Source organism: Nycticebus coucang, chromosome 9 (genome assembly GCF_027406575.1).
Source record: "Nycticebus coucang isolate mNycCou1 chromosome 9, mNycCou1.pri, whole genome shotgun sequence".
Classification (NCBI taxonomy): Eukaryota; Metazoa; Chordata; class Mammalia; order Primates; family Lorisidae; genus Nycticebus; species Nycticebus coucang.
Window position 1 is genome coordinate 49682287 of NC_069788.1, and position 23491 is coordinate 49705777.

A 23491-nucleotide genomic window follows, 5' to 3' on the forward strand; every position below is an offset into this window, starting at 1 on the left:
AGGGTAGGGCAGAGAACCAGACCTCCAGCTCAGAGGAAGGAAATGGCTGAAACTCTCTCTGGGACTAGTTTCACAAGGATCCTCAGACTCAAATGAGAGATGTGTTAAAAATGTAGATGCCCAGGCCCACCCCAGACCTTGGACCTTAATCAATCACTGAAGGTGAAACTTAGGAACGTGCATGTTTAACACCCAGTGATTCTTACACATCAACACAAGCGTATCACCAAATTACCACATGACACATAGATCACTTCAGTGGATCCTTTGTTCCATATTATTTTTACCAACCAAAGTTATTTTGCCACAAAGAACCACAGTCAAGGCACAAAGGTAAGAGGAGGAGAGTCTGGACAAAATCCTGTTGAGGTGGTAGGAGGAACTGAAACGCCCTCAATAAACTGCAGTTTCTTGTCTCAGTCTTCTGTGAAGATTGCCCAAAGAACAGATAATCCAAATAGTTTTAGTTTGGTTTGGCATGCATTGCTTTACCTTTTATGACAACATATGTACCCTAAAGTTATTTATTTTGGCCTAACATTAAAATGATTTACATTCTCTGAAAAGGGGAATGGCAAAGGGTGAGGGATGGCAACAAACACACAAAAGTCTGGCTCTTGTAACCAACAGTTCCAGGCCAGATGCACACAGGCCAAAAGAAGTTGCCTTTCTGGCCCTTCAGTATACACACCATCCTCTTCTACCCTGTCCTCAGGGTAAGAAAAACTACATTACTTTTTTTCTTTTCTGGCTCAGGCACGTTGGCCGGGTAAAAAGACTGACAACTTGAGAGGAGCTACTTGGTAACATTTTTAAGGCCAGGGCTTTATAGAAATACCTTTCTCTTTCCTCTAATCCCTGACTCTCCTTTCCAAATTCCCTTGGGCAAACAGTGAAAAGGTAGATGTGGCTTGCAGGACCTCTTTCTCCTTGCCTCTGACTGACCTCTTGGAGACAACCAATTATAAGAAGGCAGGCAATCAGCTAACTCTGCTGATGGCCGAGGCAGGGACTTGAGTTCTCCTCTGCTTTCTTCTCACCCTCTCCTTTTCCCCACACTCCTACCCCTGGCAAATCCCACTCATGACAAACTTACCCTGGGAATAGAAGACCAAAGAAACCCCACTCCCCTTCGCTGGTCTCTAAGAATCTCTTCCTTTATCCCCCATTCCCTGACCTTCCTTTTTTTAACCTTTTAAATGCCCAATCTCTGCCCTCAGAAAAACTCCTCAACTTCTAGACCCATGAAAACAATTGTCATTCATCTTTCTTCAATCTAGAGGTACACAGACCCCTGTGATCTACCCGAAGAAACAAGACTATTTTGAGTCAAAGAATCCCCTGAAAGTATGTATAGGGATTTTCATTTCCTCCTCCAGTTTGAGCAAGTCAGAACCTCTGACAGATTTTTTTTGTTTCTGGAAAAGCTTCTCCTTCCTTCCCAACCCATCCTTGTGCAATAGAAAACGTGATGGACTTCATGGGAGACAATCCCCTGGGAACCAGCTCCCCACCCTGACAGTTAGGAGGGAAGACACTGCTATGCTTTCTCATCACAGCCCAGTCCTAACGACTCCACACAAACCATCCTAGAAACCGAGGTGCTTCTCCAAGATGATTCGGGACTGGAACCAGGTAGACATGAAGACGTTCCAGCAGGACGCAGGAAGGAAGGCCCCATAGCACTTGACCCTGCCTCACCCGTTATTCCCACGTCCCAACCTGTCACTCCCAATCTGTCGGGGGTCTGATGGTAAGTGGTGCAGCATTCTTCCGACCAGCCCGGATGCCTGGGTAGAAGAGGGGCCAAAGTTTCTCAGTAAAAGTATCAGTGAAGGTATAGATATGAGAACGGTCTGTGACATTGTAAAAAGACAGTGTGCCGGCCTCATAGTCGAGGAATATGCCTACCCGTTTGGGTTTCACTTTGACGTGCAAAGGGGTAAAAGGTGTGGTGGTAGCTGCATATTTGTCCCCGTTCCACAGCCGCACCCGCCAATAGCCAGTCTCAGGGAGTGGAGTCAGCTCGCCCTTTCGGCTCACGGAGTCCCGGCACACACCCACTGCCCAGTGGGTCTTGTCACCCACTTCTACCTCCCAGTAGTGTCGACCTGAAGTGAAACCCTCAGTAGCCAGGACACAAGGGTAATAAGTGAAACGCCTTGGTGTGTCAGGGAGATCTCGCAGTCTTGTCTCCACGAACTTGACGCTCTTACGATCCTCTGACAGGACTAGGTTAGGATGAGCCGTCTCAGGATCCAGGGTCACATCCGCTGGCGGGAGAAGCCAGAGTGGGGAGCTAGATGAGGATGGGAATAGCTAAACACCCCTGCCTTACTCTTCCAGCCTGCTGTTAGAGAGCCTGATCACTTAAAGGTCTCCAGAACACCATGGTTTGATTAACTTTCTCAATCCATGGTGTCACCTCAAGGAGGAGAAGGAACAATGGCTCATTTTGCACCCTGACCCTAAAATGAACAGATAATATTCTCTTCATTCTAGAGGGGCTAACAGTATAGGTTCCTGTCTGGTCCTCTCTCCATTTCCCTCTGACATCATTTATCTGACTGTGAAGAAGTACAAGGCACAATGTGAAGGCAAGAATGAAAAGTATTCAGAAGCACACAGAACAAGAAAACAAATGGTTTAGGGATAGGATGACCATGTGTCTGTTTTCCTATAACGAGCTTGCTTTATGACTATTTTTCCTGCATGTTAATATAATATTAATTACACTCCCTTTTACTTCTAAGATTGTCCTAGGATAGATGACAAATTATATGGTCATTTTACCTGATGACGTAGGCAAATTGTTTTACCTTTCTGGGTCTCTAGAAAAGTGTGGACCTAAGAATAGATGACAACAAACGCTTCTCACTGAGTTCTGTGACTCGGGGTCAGAATGAAAGCCAAGTAAAGGGGTAGGTATAGGTAGGCAAGAAAACTGAGAGATGGGATAACTGAAGCCTACATAAGACAGGACCCTAAAGGCTTTCTTCTCTATAGTGATTCCCTCGGCTTGTTTCCTTTTGGGAACAAACTCACCAATTAGCTGTTTAAGGATTTTCCTTAGGGCAAAGTACTGTCGGGGAAAACTGCTGAAGTTCTTTTCCAGCTCTATGGATACTGAAGTTACTTCCATGGTCTTCACCTTCTCACATCTAGGAGGAACAGAGAGAGAGAGAGAGAGAGGAAGAAAGGGCAGGGTCAGGGGGAAGCTACAGTTAAGTGAGTATTCAGATGTTGTCTTTAGGGAGAAACTAAAACTCTCCTTCTTCCCACTTTCTCCCTCCTCCCTGAAATCAGGAGTTCACCTATTGTTTTATTAATCTAAGAAAGCCATATGATCCCCTGGACAAATCCTATCTTGAAAATGAGCCTTAGAACTTTCTAGGTTTTTTTTTTAATATTGCAAGCAAATGGGAAGTCACTCTCCCTGCTCTCCTAACCCCTTCCTCCTACTGTCTTGTTCAGACACAATGCCACCCACAGGGTACAAACAGACCCTGGTTCTACCTTATCATTCTCTCTCTCTCTTTTTTTTTTAACCTTATCATTCTCCAGAAGCCTTGATGATCAAAGGGGAAAAGGTATTAAATTACTACTCCCAATAATCTGTTCTCTACCTGGCTTCATGGGTACAATAAACCTTCCCCCATACCCTGGCATTGCATGACTTTCCTATCTTTACTCCCTTCTTACAATACCCCTCATCTCTAAGCCAATACCTGTATCACTCAAAGAGATACAATTATCACTTACTTTTCCAGGGTACTTTTGACATCCTAGAAGGAAGGAGAAAAGAAAGCAATATTGGTCCTGATATTCAATGGTCCTGAAGGCAAAAGGTTCCCCCTCCTCCCAAAAGTTCCAGATCTATAAAATAGGCACAAGGCAAATTGTAGGTCACAATGCAAGAGGAAGAGCTCCAGAGGGATCTGAGTATACCTCTCCCAACCAAATCCCCACTTTCAACTTTCGGCCCTCATGAAGCTTGGTAATTTTTATCACTTCTAAATTGTTTCTTATGCTTTTGTCTTGCTCCTCAAGGATACTGGGAGCTCCCTGAAAGGGACAGGATTGTCTGCTCTTTACTCTGTCCCCCAAGTACCTACCACATACCTCAGTTTCCTTTAGGATCAGTATAGATAGTTCCAGACTGGTGACATAGAACAAATCACACTTTCCTGTTGTGGTTTGGTATCCCCTGTCTGGCATCGGTTAATAAACGTCAATAACTGTGTGCCAATCCTGATTTGAGAATACTTGGGGTCCAGAAGACAAAGAAGACAAATCTCTGTCCCACAAGGATTTCCCAGTTTAATGTGGAAGGCAGAACACACATACATAAAAGGACACAAGAATAAATACCAAGCAATACATAACATTCAAATAAATGTACAATGAAACCTCACTGATTCAAATGCTGATAATCTGATCTTTAAAATAAGGAATGTTTTCTACAGCCTTGCTAAAACCATTGATTCGCTTAAGAAAACAAATTATTTCAAACATTTTAGAGGTATTATTTACATATCAAAAGCAAATAATATGATTTACACATAATTTCAAGTACAGGCATACCTTGTTTTATTGCACTGCCCTTTATTGTGCTTTGTAGATACTGCATGTTTTACAAACAGGTCTGTGGCAATCCTCTGTCTAGCATGTCTATCAGCACCATTTGTTCAATAGCATGGATTCACTTTGTGTCTCTGTGTCACATTTTGGTGATTCTTGCAATATTTCAAACTTTTTCATTATTATTGTATTTGTTATGATACTCCGTGATCAGTGATCTTTGATGTTACTATTGTAACACACTATTGCTTTGGTGTGCCATGAACTATGCCCATGTAAGACAATGAACCTAATCAATAAATGTGTGTGTTCTGACCAATCCACCAACTGGCCATTCCTCCATCTCTTTCCCTCTCCTCAGACCTCCCAATTCCCTGAGACACAACCATATTGAAGTTAGACCAGTTAATTATCCCATAATAGTTTCTAAGTGTTCAAGTGAAAGGAACAGTCATATGTCTCGTTTTAAATCAAAGCCTAGAATTGATTAAGCTTATTAGTGAGGAAGGCATTTTGAAAGCTGAGATAGACTAAAAGCTATGCAATTCTTGTGCTAAGTAGCCAAGCTGTGAATGCAAAAAAAAAAAAAACTTCTTGAAGGAAATTTAAAAGTGCTACTCCAGTGAAAACATAAATGATAAGCAAACCAGTCTTATTGCTGATATAGAGAAAGTTTCAGTGTTTTGGATAAAAGATAAAATCAGTCACAACATTCTCTTAAACTAAAGCCTAATCCAGAGCAAGGCCTTAACTCTCTTCGATTCTATGAAGGCTGAGAGAGGTGAGGAAGCTACAGAAGAAAAGTTTGAAATTAGCAGAAGTTGATTCATGAAGTTTCAGAAAAGAAGCCATCTTCATAACATAAAAGTACAAAACAAGTAACAAGTGCTGGTATAGAAGCAACATGTTATTCACAAGATGGAGCTAAGATCATTGATGAAAGTGGATACAATAAACAACAGATTTTCAATGAAGACAAAATAGCCTCATAGTGGAAGGAGATGCCACCTAACAGTTTCATAGCTAGAAAGGAGAAGTCAATGCCTGGCTTCAAAGCTTCAAAGGACAGATGACTTGACTCTCTTATTAGGGTCTAAAGTGACTTTATTGAAGCTAATGCCCATTTACTATTCCAAAATTCTACAGCATTTAAGAATTATGCTAAATCTACTCTGCCTGTGTTCTAGAACTGGAACAACAAAGACTAGATTTCTTCAAAGCATGGTTTACTGAATATTTTAAGCCCACTGCTGAGACCCACTGCTCAGGAAATAAAAGGATTCCTTTCAAAATATTACTGCTCATTGATAGTGCACCTAGTCAGTTACCCAAGAGCTCTGATGGAGATGTACAAGACTGATGTTGTTTTCATACTTAACACCCACTCTACAGCCTATAGATTAAAAAGTAATTTTGATTTTCAAATCTTATTTAAGAAATATACATTAGAACCTCTGTAAGTTGACAACCTGAGGAAATGTAACAAACTGGCCAACACATGGAGGTGGTCAACATAAGGAACTAGGACTACTGTACTGATACATACATGTGATGCATGTCCAGTCTATGAAATTAGGTCAACCTAAAGAGGGGGGTCCATGCAGGGAGGTGGTCAACTATGAAGGTTCTACTGTATTTTGAAAGACTGCCATAGATAGTGATTCCTCTGATGGATCTGGGAAAAGTAAATAAAAACCCTTTTGGAAAGGATTTACCACTCTAGATGCCATAAGAACATTATTGATTCATGGGAGGAGGTAAAAATATCAACATTAACTGGAATTAGGAAGCAGTTGATTCCAACCTCATTGATGACTTTGAACGGTTGAACACCAGTGGAGGAAGTAATTACACATATGGTGGAAATAGCAAGAGAACTAGAATTAGAAGTGGAGCCTAGAGACATGACTGAATTGTTTCTTATTTTGAAAGATGTTCCACTATAGGTAAAATGCTATTAAATATCATCACATTATAAAAAAATCTTTTGTGAAAGCAAGAGTCAACTGATACAGCAAACTTCATTATCTTATTTTAAGAAATTGCCACAGCCACCCCAACCTTCAGCAACCACCACCCTGATCAGACAGCAGCCATTAACATTGAGGCAAGACCCTCCACCAGCAAAAAGATTACAACTCCACTAGGAAATCAAAAATTCATGTGACTTGCTTTATTGCATTATTTGCTTTATTGTAATGGTCTGGAACTGAATCCACAACATCTCTGAAGTATTCCTATGTCCTTTAAACTATGTTTCTATTCTTTTTTTAGCACTAGATTAGACTTAAAAGTAATGGCAACTACATTTACAAAAATTTTAATGCATAGTTTTTTTACTAATTCAGACTAGACTTCCTTCCTGTCAAAAGAGTGAATTTTTTCTTTGGTACAGATTAAGCACATAATTGCTGACAAGACATAAGAACACAAAAATGATTAGAAGGGGATAGGAGAAATCAGAACAGCCTTTCTGTAGAAAATGATCCTTTGAGTATCTCTAGAAGAAAAGAACTGGATTTAGGGAAGCAGAGCAGAAGAGTGAGCTTCCCCAGCTGACAGAATAGCATGTGTAAAGCTACACTGTGCTTGACCTGAGGGGCTATGAGGGGGCAAAGGTCGAACCTTAAGCATCTCGAAGCCCGACTGTAAGCACTTGCCCTCCACCTCAGCAGCCAAGTGGGCCAGGTCCCGGCGCTTGTCCCCAAGGTGAGCAGCATTTTCTCGGAGTCGCTGTAGAATGTCCTGTTCTTCTTCTTCTAGTCGTGAAAGCAACACCTGCTGCTCTTCATCTAGTCGCCTATGAAGCTCTTCAAACTCCATTAAGATCTGTTGTCGGCGACTCTCCACTAGTCTCTGAGAGAAGAGGGAGGATGTTCTATCAGCAAGCTCAGTGAGGTAAAAGGGAGCCTTTCCCCTACCCACCATGTCTATAAATTAACATAGAATTCCAGTTCCATTGAAAATAGTTTAATAGGACACCATTATTCTCTCCACTGGAATTTCCTTCTGTAAAAAATGGCTTTTCCCACTGAAGACTTAGTGGGGAAGACTATTGGGGAAGATATTAAAAATAAATATTTAAAAAGTTTTATTTGCTTCATTAAATTAACTCATTAAAAAATTGCAATTTTAAGCCAGGTGCGGTGGCTCACACCTGTAATCATAGCACTCTGGGAGGCCGAGGTGGGTGGATTGCCTGAGACCACAGGTTAGAGACCAGCCTGAGTCAGAGTGAGACTTCATCTCTAAAAATAGCTGGGTGTTGGCTCAGCACCCATAGCACAGAGGTTATAGTGCCAGCCACATACACCAGCCCAGACAGCTAAAAAAACAACAATGACAACTGCACCAAAAAATAGCCAGGCGTTGTGGCGGGCACCTGGAGTCCCGGCTACTCGGGAGGCTGAGGCAAGAGAATCACTTGAGCCCAAGAGTTTGAGGTTGCTGTGAGCAAATGACGCCATGGCACTCTACCAAGGGTGACATAGTGAGAATCTGTCTCAAAAAATAAATAAATAAATAAAAATAAAAATTGCCGGGTGTTGTGGCAGGCACCTATAGTCCCAGCTACTTGGGAGGCTAAGGCAAAAGAACAGTTTGAGCCCAAGAGTTTGGCATTGCTGTGAGCTATAATGCCACAGCACTCTACCAAGGGTGACACAGTGAGACTGTCTCAAGAAAAAAAGAAACAATTATAATTTTACTTTAAAAAATTTATTTTAAAAGGCAGGGTCTCACTAGGTTGCCCAGGCTGAAGTTCAGTGGTATATGATTATAGCTCTCTATACTCTCAAACTCCTAGGCTTGTGATCCTTTTGGTTCAGCCTCCCAAATAAATGGGACTATAGGCATGTGCCACTATACCTGACTATTTTTTTTCTTTTTCTTTTTTTTTTTGAGACAGAGTCTCACTATATCACCCTTGGTAGAATGCCATGGCGTCACAGTTCACAGCAACCTCCAACTCTTGGGTTTAAGCCTTAGCCTCCCAAGTAGCTGGGACTACAGCCTGCCACAACACCCAGCTATTTTTCTGTTGCAGTTGTCTTTACTGTTTAGCTGGGCTGGGCAGGGTTCCAACTCGCCAGCCTCAGTGTATGTGGCCGGCGCTGTAACCACTGTGCTATAGGCACCAAGCCAAGCCTAATTCTTTAAAAATGTTTCTGTAAAAATGGAGATCTTACTATGTTGTAGAGATGGGGATCTTACTAGGCTGGACTTGAACTCCTGGCTTCAAGTGATCCTCTTACCTCAGCCCTCCAAAGTGCTGGGATTATAGGCATGAGCCACTACACATGGCTTTTATGTTTTAATAAAATATACTTAAGATATAAAGACTCAATAATATGATGACATTTACTATTACAGATAATCAGGGATATGTTTATTATTCACAACTTTCAATGCAATATGTCAAAGAAAGGAAAGTACAAATACTAGAAAGTTAAAGATAACTTTATTATAGGACATCTCCCTAATAAAATAGGGGAATCAAAAGTATAAAAATCAGTAAGAATTTGCTTATTATTTATAATAAGTATAAAGTATTTTATAAAAATATAAAAATCAGTAAGAGTTTGCTTATTATTTATTTATTCTTTTGAGAGAGGTTCTTGCTCTGACACCCAGGCTGGAATGCAATAGCATTATCATAGCTTACTGCAACCTCAAACTCCTAGGCTCAAGTGATCCTCTTGCCTCAGCCTCCCAAGTACCTGGGCCTATAGGCACAAGCTACTATGTCCTGCTAGTTTATTGTTTTGTAGAGAAAGGGTTACTATTGCTTAGGCTAGAAGAAACAATAAGAGGTTAATAATAGCTTGTTACAAAAAGTCCAAAATATGTGGACTTTTAGATTAAACTTGTTAAGTAGTTTCAAGTCACTTCAGAGAATTGGTAATTCCCACCTCAGAAACAGGTTCTAGAAGTTTGTAATTCAGCTGCTTGATATTTGCAATATGCTTTCTCTAAGCCAGAACATTTACAGTTCTAACATTTCTGAAATTTATAGTAAGGATTCAAATTCCAGCCATAACACTTTCTGAGGATTATCAGGACACTCTTCCTTCTGCACCTCTACTGAGCTTCTGAGGATTCTCAAAGCATCATGTGACTGACAGCAAAGCAAAGTGCAAAACAGAGACTGGAACTCTGGAAGGAAGTGGATAGGGACTGAAAGGCAGGGCTGAGTGTAAAGAGAGAGTGAGGATGCAAAACCAGGGTGGGTCTTACAAGCCTGGCATTTTTGGATTTCAACCTAGTTCCCAGAAGAAGCTGACTAGGTCAGGTTTCAGGGCTGCTTTCTGCTTCACATTCCACTGCTGCCATCTCAGGTGTACATTTGAACAAAATGTATTCACATTTGCTTTCAAGTAAAACACATCCCTTTTTCATGTGTGTACTTACGTGTGTTTATTTAGGAATGATGTATGGGTAGAAGCATAACTATGGTAAATAGGAAGCAAAAAGGATCTCTCTCCTGTAAACCCATAATCCCTTTCCTTTTTTTCACTCTATATTTGTAGGGCAGTGGTTCTTAATGAGGGGGTTACCTGCCTCTGAGGACATGTTGGAAATGGGGCATTCCTTGGTTTGCCATGGTTGGGAATGCTCCTGACAAGGATGCTAGCAGTCCTCCAAGGTGAGAGACAACCCTGCATAGTAAACTGACATTCAACATTTCTAATGTTCTGTTGGATGTTAAAAAATGTAGGTCTAGGCTTAAATGTCATTTTACACTTGGATAGTATAAACACAAGAGTAATTCTTTTTTTTTGAGACAGAGTCTCACTTTGTCACCCTCAGTAGAGTGCCATGGCGTCATAGCTCACAGCAACCTCAAACTCTTTGGCTCAAGTGATTCTCTTGCCTCAGTCTCCTGAGTAGCTGGGGCTACAGGTGCCCACCACAATGCCTGGCTATTCTTTGAGATGGGGTCTGGCTCAGCTCAAGCTGGTCTTGAACTCATGAACTCAGGCGATCCACCAACCTTGGCCTCCCAGAGTGCTAAGGTAACAGGCATGAGCCACTGTGCCTATTTTTTTGTTTTAATTATTTTTTGCCTTTTTGTTTTTGAGATAGTAGCCTAGGCAACAGAGACCCTTTCTAGTGGGCAGTGGCATCATCATAGCTCATTGCAACCTCAAATTCTTGGCTCAAGTGATCCTCCTGTCTTAGCTTCCCAAGCAGCGGAGACTATAAGCATGCACCACCATGACTGGCTAATTTTTCTTATTTTTTTGTAAAAATAGGGCCTCACTACATTGCTCAGGCTGGTCTCATACTTCTGGCCTGAAGTGATCCTCCTGCTTTGGCCTTCCAAAGGGCTAGGATTATAGACAGGAGTGAGCCACTGTGTCTGGCCCAGATTTTATACATTAATTTTCCTTTTCCTTATATTACATTTGGGCATAAGTCTCTTTAAAATTAGGAAGATATGGCTCGGCACCTATAGCTCAGTGGTTAGGACGCCAGCCACATATACTGAGGCCGGCAGGTTCGAACCCAGCCAGGGCCTGCTAAACAACAATGACAACTGCAACAAAAAAAATAGCTGGGCATTATGGCAGGCACCTGTAGTCCCAGCCACTTGGGAGGCTGAGGTAAGAGAATCACTTAAGCCCAAGAGTTTGAGGTTGCTGTGAGCTGCGACACCACAGTACTTTACTGAGGGCGACATAGTGAGACTATGTCTCAAAAAAAAAAAAATTAGGAAGATAGGTTATTTTATCTACAAGGCAGATACCAAAATACCATGATACAATAGGGTAATGTTATAAAAGAAATGCAAAATTGTATGAAAATTAAGAATGTTAATATCTAAAGGGTTAGGAAAGGCTGCACAGGAAGTAGCTTTCTGCCTGAAAGATAGATAAGAGTGGAGGATGGTGTAGGGATAACTATTCCAGAAACAAACCATCATCTAGCATACTTGACTTTACTTGTGTTATGAGAATGTGGTCCTAATGTCCCTGAGTAGGGCAGTTCTATCTAGGACTCTTGGTCAGCAAATTCTTCCCTCCTCCCCAGTGAACCTTCTAAATTCTCCTCTCCTCAATCTTCCAAGAAACTCATATCCCCACATTCTCAGCACAGAGCCTCCTTTACTAATTTAACCATAAAAATAGATCAACCAGCATGAATTCTCTCTTATTCATCAGCTGTATGATGTTCCATCTGTTCTTTATCTCTGATGTCCTTTCCTCAATAAAAATTCATGACAAGTAATTTTACATACAATGTTTAATGACAAGTCTAATAAAATACAATCATTTATGAGAGAAGATCATTTTTCTAATGAACTGGTGGATTAAATAATGTGTTAGGGCTTGGCGCCCACAGCTCAGCAGTTAGGGTGCAGGCCATACACTGAGGCTGGCAGGTTCGAACCTGGCCCAGGCCTGCCAAACAACAACTACAACAAAAAAATAGCTAGGCATAGGCTCAGCGCCTGTAGCTCAGCAGCTAGGGGGCCAGCCACATATACCAGAACTGGCAGGTTCAAACCCAGGCTGGGCCTGCCAAACAACGACAACTACAACCAAAAAATAGCCAGGCGTTGTGGTGGGCGCCTGTAGTCCCAGCTACTTGGGAATCTGAGGCAAGAGAATCTCTTAAACCCAAGAGTTGGAGGTTGCTGTGAGCTATGACACCATAGCACTCTACGGAGGGCAACACAGTGAGACTCTGTCTCCAAAAACAAAAACAAAAACAAAAAGTCTTAATTCCCCTATGGGCAAATACCCTGTAGAGCAGCCCAAATGGGATAACCCGCCTTTACCTTGAGCTCACTAGGCTTCTTCTCCTCAGAGGACTTGCAGCGGGTAATCTCCTGCAGCTTCTGTTCCAGGGGCTCCAGGCACTTTTGCAGTTTTTCCTGAGGGTTAGGGAGGAAGTAGGAGAGGTAACACTTGGGTTTTGCTGGTACACTCATCATTCAGAGGTTAACCTATTTGTTTGCTTCCTATCCATTTCAACTACTCTCTTCCTTGCCTATCATTTGGATATCAACTTCCCACAGGTCCCCTTTGCCACAAGTCTGTCCCCATCACCTTCCCAACTCACTCAACTGTCTTCTCACTGAATTTGAAAAACTCTGATGTCCAGCTATCAACTCTGTGTCCTTTCCCAGCCCTTTCCATTTTCTTGCTTAGGCCTATTACCACCAAAGCAACTTTCTATTCCCTGATATCTTTCTTTAAACCTGTCCTCCTATCCAACTCTAACCCCACCTACAGTAAAAACTTGATTGTTATACTATAAATTACTTTAAATCTTGTTTTCAAGATTTTATTGATACAATTAAAGAAAGTACATGATAAAGTGCTAAGACATTAACATCTCTGTTAATGTCCTGCAGCTTCTGTTCCAGGGGCTCCAGGCACTTTTGCAGTTTTTCCTGAGGGTTAGGGAGGAAGTAGGAGAGGTAACACTTGGGTTTTGCTGAAAACACTTTGTTTTACTTGGGTTTAACTCTCTTAACATTAACACTCAAACATTTACCCTGCGTCCCAGCAGTTTAATGAGATGCCATATTACCCATTATCTGGGGACTACAAACAACGTAATGGTCCAGCTTAATCTGGTAGGTATCATTTTAAAGTGATATTATCTATTCTCAATACCCATGAGAAAACAAGAAACATTCTGAGCAGAAGGCAGAATGAAGAAAACAGACTACTTTTTAGTTCTTCCTAAATTTGGTCTTGTCTATTTCATTCACTTATGAAAAATATGATACACTCCAAGACCACACGTATCAGTGTTCACTCATAAGACTCAAATATATTGCAAAAGTCACAAAGAAATTTTAGGGTACTCCTCACTATTTTTCATGCCAGGGGACAACTAATGAGACATAATGGGTGCCCCATGTATGTAGCTCTGAGGGGACAATAGGGCAGTACAATCTCTATCCAGGCAATATGCCATCCTCTGCTGCTTCCTCCCTCTTTCCCCACATTGGCATCACATGTCTCGATCCCTACCTTGTACTCTTGTGTAGCGTCATCCAGTGGCACAACAGTATGGGCCCGGTGGGTGTGGGAAATTGCACAGATCAAACATACAGCCTCCTGGTCCTCATAGCAGAAAAGACTGAGGGCTTCATGGTGTTGGGAGCAGAGGTTCTCATCCCGGATCTTCCGCTTGACAGCCTGAAGTTGCTTGGCAATTTCCACCATACTGCCTAGCTGCCGATTAGGCCGAAGACTGCGGTAGCGAGATGTCTTTCGACAAACAGGACAAGGGAAGTCCCTCTCTAGGTCCTCCCACCAGCGGGTGATGCAAGCTTTGCAGAAGTTGTGCCCACATTCGATGATGACAGGCTCCTTTAGATACTCCAGACACACAGAACAACTTGCCTCCACCTGTAAGTTCTCCAGAGCTGCAGCTGTGGAGGCCGCAGAGGCCCCAGCCTCTAACAGACTTGTCTCTGCCATTATTTAACTTGAAGATGAGAAAAGATAAATATTAGTTGAAGGTTTAATATTTTTGGATCCTTGGCCTGAAATGTGTCCCCAGGCTACACTCTAACTCCAGATTTAGTTCCATCTTGTTATTGTCCATCTTTTCTTCCACTAAATTCAACCTCTTTCTCCATTTCCAAAACTTACAACTTCCAGCTATCAATCAATTTTTTTTCTCTTTAACAAACTGACACACAACCCCCAATCTATCTCTATTGTCTCTTACCTCTGTTTTCTCTTGCTAGCATCAGAGGCTTCCTTCAACTCTAGTTCAGCATACTTCTCCTGATCCAGCTGATCCTAATTGTATCTTAGAACCAATAGTTCTAGACCACCATATCCTAGTTTAACATATGTTTCTAATAGATGAAAGAGTTTGGGAAGTAAAAAGTGTCATAAAAATCAAAGTATTAAGATTTCTTAAATTAGACATATTTTAAAGTTTACTGTTACAGAAAAAAAGTTTTTATCATAATAATTCATTGGAACCTAAGCCTGATTCACTGACACTGTACTCTCATTCTTCCAAAGGGTAATAAGTTGAATAAATTTGGCAAAAGTAACACTTTCTTCTTTACAGGAAATTTTGAAATTATTCTTCCTCTTATAAACCAGTCTATAGAAAATGGGCCCAATTCTTGGAATAAAATATTTCATGCAACATCTCATTTTTTTCTTCCCCCGCCCCACACTCTCTCACACACATACCCACTAAAGTCTCATTTCTATTTGCATGTAATTAGACATACTGAATTCTTGAAAAGTGATAAATTCATGTATAATAACTATACTTAAGAGTATACAATGGAGCCTAGGCCAGCATCATTTTCATAAGAGAGCTGACAAGTTTCTTGATTTCTCTATCCCCATAACCTTTTTTTCCTGGCCACACAAAGGGACCCAACAGAAGGAAATTTGGTAGATCTATGTGCGGAGAAAGAATTGGCTATGTAATGAGCTGGTTAACATTATTTCTGTATATATCAATGATACAGATGAAAGTGTTGAATTTGGAGTAGGAGCTGCTAACTTATTTGGACCCGCTTTTCTTCTCTCAACAGAAGTTTGGACGGATTGTTTTTCTCTACCTATGGAAATCTAATTTTGAATAGTGACTCCACCCCTTCCTTAGTCCTCTACAAATTAGGTGGCCCCTTCACCAAGGATATGTTTAATTGTATGCACAGGGGGGCACCAGGATGCATCTAGACCGACACGTAAGAAAGAGAAACGGAGAAAGGGTTAGGGAAGAATAGAAAGGACTTGGCGTTACTGTCATTGCTGAGACCTTGGGTGCCTCTGGGTTGGTCCTTCTTCTCCCCCTATTCCTCGTGACGAAGGGCAAACTTCAGGGGCGTCCTCGTTTTGTTTCTACCACTGTCCAGGGTCCCACCTTGTGACCATCTCTCGAGCCTTGTCTGCAACTCTATCCCACCCCCCAGGCCCCCATCTCCATCTTCTTCTGCAAGTCTGGGGCAGAGGGATTGGAGAGGGAGAGGAAACGTCGTGGCTGGCGGGGAGGGAGGGATGCGTGTCTAGGTGAGAAAGAGGTGTGATGTGAAGGTGGGATGCCTGTCGCTATGACGCAGCTCATACAGGCGGTGACTGCGTCAGAGTTTCACCCGGGGAGGCAAGCTGCTGCGGGACTGGGGGAACGGCGGGGTAGCCAAGCAACGCCGGACGCGCTGACGTCGCCGGGGCGGCAAAACGTCCGCCCGGGCCCTAGGCGGGCGGAGGCAGCTGTGGTTACGTGCTGGGGGCCGGTGACGCAGACGCGGGGCGCTAGGACGCGGTGTGGGGAGCCGGCTGGCGGGGACAGGCCCCAGCCCCGGGCGCGACAGCGGGACAGCACCTACCTTCCCGGCTTCGGGTCCGGGAGTGCGGGGCGCGGAGCTGCCGGAGCACTGCCTCCCTCCTTCCTCCTCCCCTCGCCCCCGCCCCGCTGCGCGACACACAATACTCGCCGGAAGCGGAAGCCGCGCCGAGGCTCGTGTCAGTGGAAGCTGCAGTATCCGAGATCGGCTGCGGCCGGGTTTAACAGTGCCTGCGGAAGAAAGAGATGGCGGAAGGCCAGAGGTGAGATGCAGAACACGGAGGCAAGGACGAGAAGGGACCCAGAGGGGCAGGTGGCTGAGATGCCGGCGTCCAGGTGACCCGAGGACTCGTCCTGGAGAAAGAGGGCCGCGCATGCGCGTGCGGGAGCACTGAAGCCCATTGCCCGCAGGGCGCAGGACCCGCGCCCAGGTTGGCGAGGTTTCTCTTTTTCTGGTTGCGGGTCCTGGCTTTAGCTCTGGCTCTGGCCGATCCACAATAGGGTGGAGTCGCCGACGGCGGCTAGGGCGGGTTGCGGACTTTCAGTCACACTTTTCCTCTCTTTGGGCTAGTCGGGGAAAGGGTGGCTAGTTAAGGAGGCGGCCAATTACGTGGCGGACCTGCAGGTCTCAATTAGAACGTCACTTCCGACTAGTTGGGTTTTAGCTTTTAATAGTCAGGACTCAGGTTAAGTTTTCCTCGCGGTGGGCTTCAAAGGCATCTAGTTCTGCCTCTGCTTGGCGAACTGTATCGAAATTATCTACCTCCCTTGTTGGAGTGGGAGCCGGGAGAGAGGTAGTACTGCGATTCTGCTGCTCACCTTTGTAATCCTCAGCTCCTCGCGCGGGGTCCCGACCGCAGCAAACTCTCAGTAAACACTCATGAACTGGGTGAGAGCCAAGCCCTTATTTCCTCTTTTGGAGCTGTGTCGTGAGTTTCTCCGCTAGAGCAGACGGTGTTTGTCTAGGGATTCCAGGCTTTTCCTTTATAGGCTCCCTGATTTGCTCTTCTGCTGGTGGAATTTTCGGCAGGTCTTTGATTTTTGGAGGAAGCAGCTGAGGTGATGAGGTAGAGGACGACAAGTCATCAGGTAAGAAGCGTGATGGGTCAGGGAAGAGGTGCTGAGCTGAGGCGATGGAGCCGGGGAGGAGTTAGTGCTTGGCTGAGGTGTGAAAGGGCTGGGAGGAGGAGCTAGGTGGAGTATGACGTTGGTGGTAGAAAAGATAGCTTGTCTGTCCCCAGCCCCCACTCCCGGACCCCAACATTGGATTGGCGGAATGGTGATAGAAAGAGATGAGCAAATTTTGTTGTACTCTTGGAGAGGAGAAAGCCTAACTTGTTGTTGTGTAAGCTGTGAAGCTGTTTACAGACGTCGTGCATTATTTAACTTCTCATTCTGGAAGCCAGAAACTGTTTTCTTGCAGAAAATATCAGATGTTTCAGGTCTAAAGATTTAGGATCCTACACACTAGTTACAATTGAATTGGCCTATCTTTTCGTTACTGTTCCTTTGCTTTTTGTTCACTTTTTTTGGTAGCCAACAATTTGAAGATTAAATTTAAGACAGTTATATTTATTAACTTTTTTTCTCCTCATTGCTATTTGACTGTGTGGGACTTTAGCAGCAATACTGGAACTTGTAGTTCACGGACACCTCAATACCAAGGTAAAGTAATTTGAAAGCCACTAGTTGGGTGGTCAGCCTAGTTAGCATTGGTTTTGTGGAGAGAGTGTTGACGGTGAGATTTAGGTTGTCTTTTGATTTGTTAATTTGTAACATTCAGCGTGTTGCTAGTACTCCTTTCTGCCTTTCTATTTGTAGATGAGGAGGGAAGTGATTAGATTGAGGAAATTTAACCTGGAGGAAGTCCTATTCTAAAGGGTTTTTGGCCTTTGCCCTCCCCCATTCAATTTTGTTATTGTAGTGAAAAACAGTATTAGCAGATAGAAACTGAGCATGGCAATGGTCCAGTAGAATTATTTATGGGTGCTGAAACTTGAATTTCATATAATTTTAACATGTCATGAAATATTCCCTTTGGATTTACCACTCCCCACCGATCATTAAAAATGTAAAACAAACTATTCTTAGCCTTTGGCCCATACAATAATAAATACCAAGGCTTAGCACCAGCCACACATACACCGAAAATGGCAGGTTCGAACCCAGTTCAGGCCAGCTAAACAACTGCAACAAAAAATAGCCAGGCGTTGTGGCAGGCACCTGTAGTCCCAGCTACTTGGAAGGCAGAGGCAAGTGAATCGCATAAGCCCAAGAGTTGGAGGTTGCTGTGAGCTGTGATGCTACGGCACTCTGCTGAGGGTGACATAGTGAGACTCTGTCTCAAAAAAAAGAAAGAAAGAAATACTAAGTATTTTTAATAGAGATTTTAACACAAATTTGGTATCATGACCTTTGAAATTTGTCTGAGATTTATGAATGTACTAGGATACAAGCATATTTTAAACAAGTAAGGGTGTTCTTTGTTTAGAATTAAAAAGGATTGGGCCAGACGAGCTGGCTCATGCCTCTCATCTGGGAAACCGAGGGGGGTGGATCGCCTTAGCCCAGGAGTTCCAGACCCCCAGCCTGAGCAAGAGTGAAACCCTGTCTCTAAAAATAAGCCAGATGTGGTGGTGGGGGCCTGTAGTCCCAGCTACTTGGGGGTTGAGGTAAGAGGATAACTTGCTGTGAGCTGTGATGCCAGGGCATTCTACCAAGGGCAACAAAATATTATAGTTTAGGAAAAATGAAATGATTCTGAGTTTTGATGATGACTTATCCTAACAGATTTCTAACACAGGAATATTCAAAAACAAAATGGTGGGGTGAAATTTAGAATAGTTTAAATTATATCTTTTTACTTGTTTTTACTTTAGTAAAGGCGTACGGAGGTGATCTTGAAATGATTGAGTCATACATATAAAGAAAATGGATATGTGAGCAGTATAGGTAGGACACTGGTTGAGGTCAGGTATGGTGAGATGGGGGTGCAGAAGGAATGCCGGGAGGAATAGGGCATTTTTAAACTGTCTGGACTTCTGAGATTTTTACTTAGGAAAAGGCAAAGTATCCAATTTTTCCTCACCTTGTTTTTTCCATTTTTTTCTTTTTTTTTTTTTTGGAGAGGCAGTCTCACTTTCTGGCCCTTGGTAGAGTGCCGTGGCCTCACACAGCTCACAGCAACCTCCAACTTCTGGGCTTAAGCGATTCTCTTGCCTCAGCCTCCCACGTAGCTGGGACTACAGGCACCCGCCACAATGCCCGGCTATTTTTGGTTGCAGTTTGGCTGGGGCCGGGTTTGAACCCGCCACCCTTGGTATATGGGGCCGGCGCCTTACCGACTGAGCCACAGGCGCCGCCCGTTTTTTTCATTTTTTTATTATGAAACATTTCAAAATAGACAAAGACCATCTTCAGTTTGTTTTTTATGCTTTATATGGCTTTTATCTTTCTAGTTTAGTAGACATTTTGAGTAGACATTTGAGGTCCTTTCTAAGTCTTCTTTCATTTTTCTTTTCTTTTTTTTGAAACAGAGTCTCACTGTGTTGCCCTCAGTAGTGTGCTGTGGTGTCACACCTCACAGCAACTTCCAACTCCTGGGCTTAAGCAATTCTCTTGCCTCAGCCTCCCGAGTAGCTGGGACTACAGGCGCCCACCACAACACCTGGTTATTTTTTGTTGCAGTTGCCACTGCTGTTTTAGCTGGCAGGGGCCGGGTTCAAACCTGCCACCCTCGGTTTATGGGGCCATCGCCCTACCCACTGAGCCACAGGCGCCGCCCATCCAAGTCTTATTAAATAAAGGCTGGAGCGAACATTCTTGCACGTGTATCTTTAGTTTGTCATGCCGTTAACATTAGTGGGATAAATTTCTAGAAGTTGGGCTGCTGAGTCAGAAGACAGGGAAATTTACACAAAATGCTAAGGAAAGCTGATTAGCAAAAAAAGAAAAAGGGGGGGGAGTCTTGAAGGCTGATTAGCAAAAAAAAAGGTACATACATACTTCTCCCACAGATAAGCATAAGTTAAAAAAAAAGTCCTGACAAAATCAGCATGGGGCCACAGGTTGGCCACCCCTAAAACTGCAATCTTTTTTTTTTTTTACCATTCTCTCCCCTCAAAGGTTAAAAAGCCTCTATTACGATTCTAACTGGAAAAGTGTTAAGTATATAACTTAATTTGGGTACAGTTGGCATTTTTCCCAAGAATAGTATACATTTCCATTTGTTTGGGTCTTGTTTTATGCAGTAAGACCTTATAGTTTTCTTCATATAGATTGTTTTTGTTAGTGTTATGGATGGAGAATTCCTCCTTTTTCCCCAACTTCCAGTAAGCAAACCAGATGCATCATTACTTGAATAAAGAACCAGTATAGTAGAACTTTCATAGTTGACCACCTCCTTAAGTTGAGCTAATTTTCATAAACCACATATGCAGTAGACCTGGTTTCTTATAGTGACCGCCTCCATTTGTTGACAAGTTTGTTACAGTCCTTTGGGTGATCAATTTACAGAGGTTCTACTGTAACTGATATTTAACTATTTCACATATATACTCCCTCCATCAAAATCTCTTACTTGGCTCAGCGCCTGTAGCACAGTGGTTATAGCGCCAGCCACATACACAGAAGGTGGCAGGATCGAACCTAGCCCAAGCTAGCTAATCAACAATGACAACTACAACAAAAAATAGCCAGGCATTGCGGTGGGTGCTTATAGTCCCAGCTACTTGGGAAGCTGAGGTAAGAGAATCGTTTCAGCCCAAGAGTTTGAGGTTGCTGAGAGCTGTGACGCCAGGGCACTCTACCCAGGGTGACAAAGTGAGACTCTCAAAAAAAAAAAAAAGTCTTACTAATTTTAATAAGTTTTTTTTTTTTTTTTTTGAGACAGAGTCTAATTATGGGCCGGCTGGGCTTGAAATCGTCACCGTCACCCTTAGTGTACATGGCTGGCTCCCTACTCACTGAGCTATGGGCACTGAGCTCCAGTGTGTGTTCTTGACACCTTTGTCAAAAATCAGTTAGCATATAAACATGGATTTATTTGGGTGTTCTGACTCTATTCCGTTGCTCTGTGTGTCTGTTTTTATGCCAATACCATGCTGTTTGGGTTACTGTAGCTTGTAGTTTATTTTTGAAGTCAGGTAGAGTGATGCCTTCAGTATTGTTCCTTTTACTCAAGATTGCTTTGGCTATTTGGAGTCTTTTGGTTCCACATGGATTTTAGGATTTTAAAATTTTTTCTATGAAAAATGTGATTGATATCTTTATAGAGATTACATTAAATCTTTGGATCATTTTGGATATTTTAACGATATTAATACTTTCCTTGACCAGTGGTTATCTTTCCATTTATTAAGTGTTCTGTCTAATTTACTTTTATTTATTTTTTTTCATCAGTGTTTTATAGTTTTCATTGTGGAGATCTTTATATGTCCTTAGTTTAATTTATTCCTAAGTATCTGTGGCTGTTATAAATGGGATCACTTTCTTGATTTCTTTTTCAAATGGTTTGCTGTTGGCATTTAGAAATGCCAGTGATTTTTGTGTATAGATTTTGCAGCATTATTGCATTCATTTATTAGTCCTAACAGTTTTTTGGTGGAGTCTATAGGGGTTTTTCTGGTTTGTTTGTGTTTTGTTTTTGTTTTGAGACAATCTTACTCTTGTTCCCCTGGGTAGAGTGCCATGGTGTCATCATAGCTCACAACAACCTCAAACTCCTGGGCTTGAGCAGTCCTCTTGCCTCAGCCTCCCAAGTAGCTGAGACTACAGATGCCTGGTTAGTTTTTCTATTTTTAGTAAAAATAGGTCTCACTCTTGTTCAGACTGGTTTTCAGCTCCTGAGCTCAAGCAATCCATCCTTCTCTGCCTTCCAGAGTGCTAGGATTCCAGGTGTGCCCAGCCCAAATCTATAGAGTTTAATGATCATGCCTGCAAACAGGGACAATATGACTTCCTTTTTTCTACTTTGGATGCCTTTTATTTCTTTTTTGCTTGCCTAATTGCTCGGGCTAGGACTTCTATTAGTACGTTGAATAGAAGTGATGAGAGTGAGCATCGTTGTTGTCTTGTTCCTAATCTTAGAAGAAATACTTTCAGTCTTTGCCCATTGAGTATGATGTTAACTGTGAGTTTCTCATACACGGACTTTATCGTGTTGAGGTATGTTCTTTCTACCCTTAATTTGTTTAGGGATTTCATCATGAAGGGATGTTGAATTTTATCAAATGCTTTTTCTGCATCTATTGAATTGATCCTTTGAATTTTGCCCTTTTTTCTGTTAATGTGAGGTATCACATTTATTGATTTGTGTATTTTGAACTATCACTGGGATAAATCCCACATGATTATGGTGAATGATTTTTTTTTTATTTTTTTTTTGGAGACAGAGTCTCACCTTGTTGCACTCGGCCCTTGGTAGAGTGCCATGGCATCATAGCTCACAGAAACCTCAAACTCTTGGGCTTAAGCGATTCTCTTGCCTCAACCTCCCAAGTAGTTGTGCGGCTATTTTTTTGTTGTAGTTGTCATTGTTATTTAGAAGGCCCTGGCCAGGTTCAAACCGGCCAGACGGGCGCCGCCACTCTGTTGCATTTTCATTTACTTTGTGGTATTTTTAGCTCTCTGTTAAATTTACAAATGGTTTCTTTTTATTCTTTTGAAGTTTATTGAGCTTCCTTAAGACAACTATTTTGAATTCTGTGTCTGAGATATCACATATCTCCATCACTGTAGAGTTAGTCTCTGGCACCTTATTTTTTGTCAGTTTGGTGCCGTCATATTTCCTGGAATGTTCTTGATGCTTGTGGACTTGTGACAATGTTTGTGCATAGAGGGATTAGGGATTTATTACATTCTTTGCAATTTGGCTTTGTTTGTACTCGTCCTTCTCCAGAGGGCTTTCCAGAAATTCTAAGCAGAATGTGTTCTGTTCCTTGAGCCTGTGAACACTACAGCCTTCTCAGTTCTGGAGGGTACTCAACCCAGGTTTGCCATGAGTCTGTGGCGGCTTTGAAGTTGGCACAGCTCTCCAGCTCAAATGGACCTGGGAAGACCCAAAGAGGCCACTTGTGCTGTGTGAGAAAACTGGCCAGGGACGTGAGACTGGAAAACTTTCCCAGTGACTCTTTAGAATGGTGGACTTCCCAACAGGTTCCCGCATAGCCAGTTGATTACTGGCTGCAGTGAGAGGTGCTGGAGCTTGAGACTGAGTCCTATAGGATCTGCTGTGAGATCATAGCTAAAGAACCTGTCTTGTCTTAGGTAGGTGTGTGTCTCCCAGCATCTCTGTACATACTGGATAGTGGCTAAGTTTTGGTCTATCCACTCTCACAGGACAAAACCTGGGATTTTCCCCTTTCTTAATACTAAATTGTTAACTTAGATCTGAGAGTTCATTATTCTCAACTGCCCTTCTCTTCTACTTGTACTTTGCAATACCTTCCATTTTGAGAGCATTTTATCTTTTATTTTTGTTGAGGTGGAGTATCACTGTGTTGCTCAGGTTGGTCTAGAACCTCTGGCCTCAAGCAGTCCTCCCACATCAGCCCCAAAGTGCTGGGATTATAGGTCTGAGCCACCGCATCTGGCCCAAATCACTTCTTTGTATGACATTCACCTGCCA

General features: G+C 42.7%; 1 protein-coding gene across 4 annotated transcripts; it reads right to left on the minus strand.

Moving 5' to 3' along the window:
• Window positions 1-250: 250 nt before the first annotated feature.
• On the minus strand, window positions 251-16122 carry TRIM39 (tripartite motif containing 39). Of its 4 annotated transcripts, XM_053600965.1 has the most exons (8): window positions 15908-15987; window positions 14278-14410; window positions 13572-14031; window positions 12365-12460; window positions 7207-7437; window positions 3763-3785; window positions 3046-3161; window positions 251-2273 (listed from the first exon to the last, which is right to left on the minus strand). In XM_053600965.1, exons 3-8 carry the CDS (start codon window positions 14022-14024, stop codon window positions 1726-1728), a joined length of 1467 nt encoding a protein of 488 aa, XP_053456940.1. In that variant the 5' UTR covers window positions 14025-14031; window positions 14278-14410; window positions 15908-15987; the 3' UTR covers window positions 251-1725. The 4 variants fall into 4 exon arrangements, with proteins under 4 accessions (XP_053456940.1, XP_053456943.1, XP_053456941.1 ...); XM_053600968.1 differs by lacking the exons at window positions 14278-14410; window positions 15908-15987 and adding an exon at window positions 16016-16122; XM_053600966.1 differs by lacking the exon at window positions 14278-14410 and having other exon boundaries at window positions 15908-15983.
• Window positions 16123-23491: the final 7369 nt, after the last annotated feature.

What these genes read in the sequence shown, in the direction of transcription:
- TRIM39 (XM_053600968.1), bottom strand. Translation starts at nt 14,024, where the DNA reads ATGGCAGAGACAAGTCTGTTAGAGGCTGGGGCCTCTGCGGCCTCCACA. An exon ending in CGGGCTTCGAGATGCTTAAG is followed by an intron (nt 3,786 to 7,206) that starts GTTCGACCTTTG and finishes CCTTCCTTCTAG; the next exon opens with GATGTCAAAAGTACCCTGGA. An exon ending in GTCAAAAGTACCCTGGAAAA is followed by an intron (nt 3,162 to 3,762) that starts GTAAGTGATAAT and finishes TGTTCCTCCTAG; the next exon opens with ATGTGAGAAGGTGAAGACCA.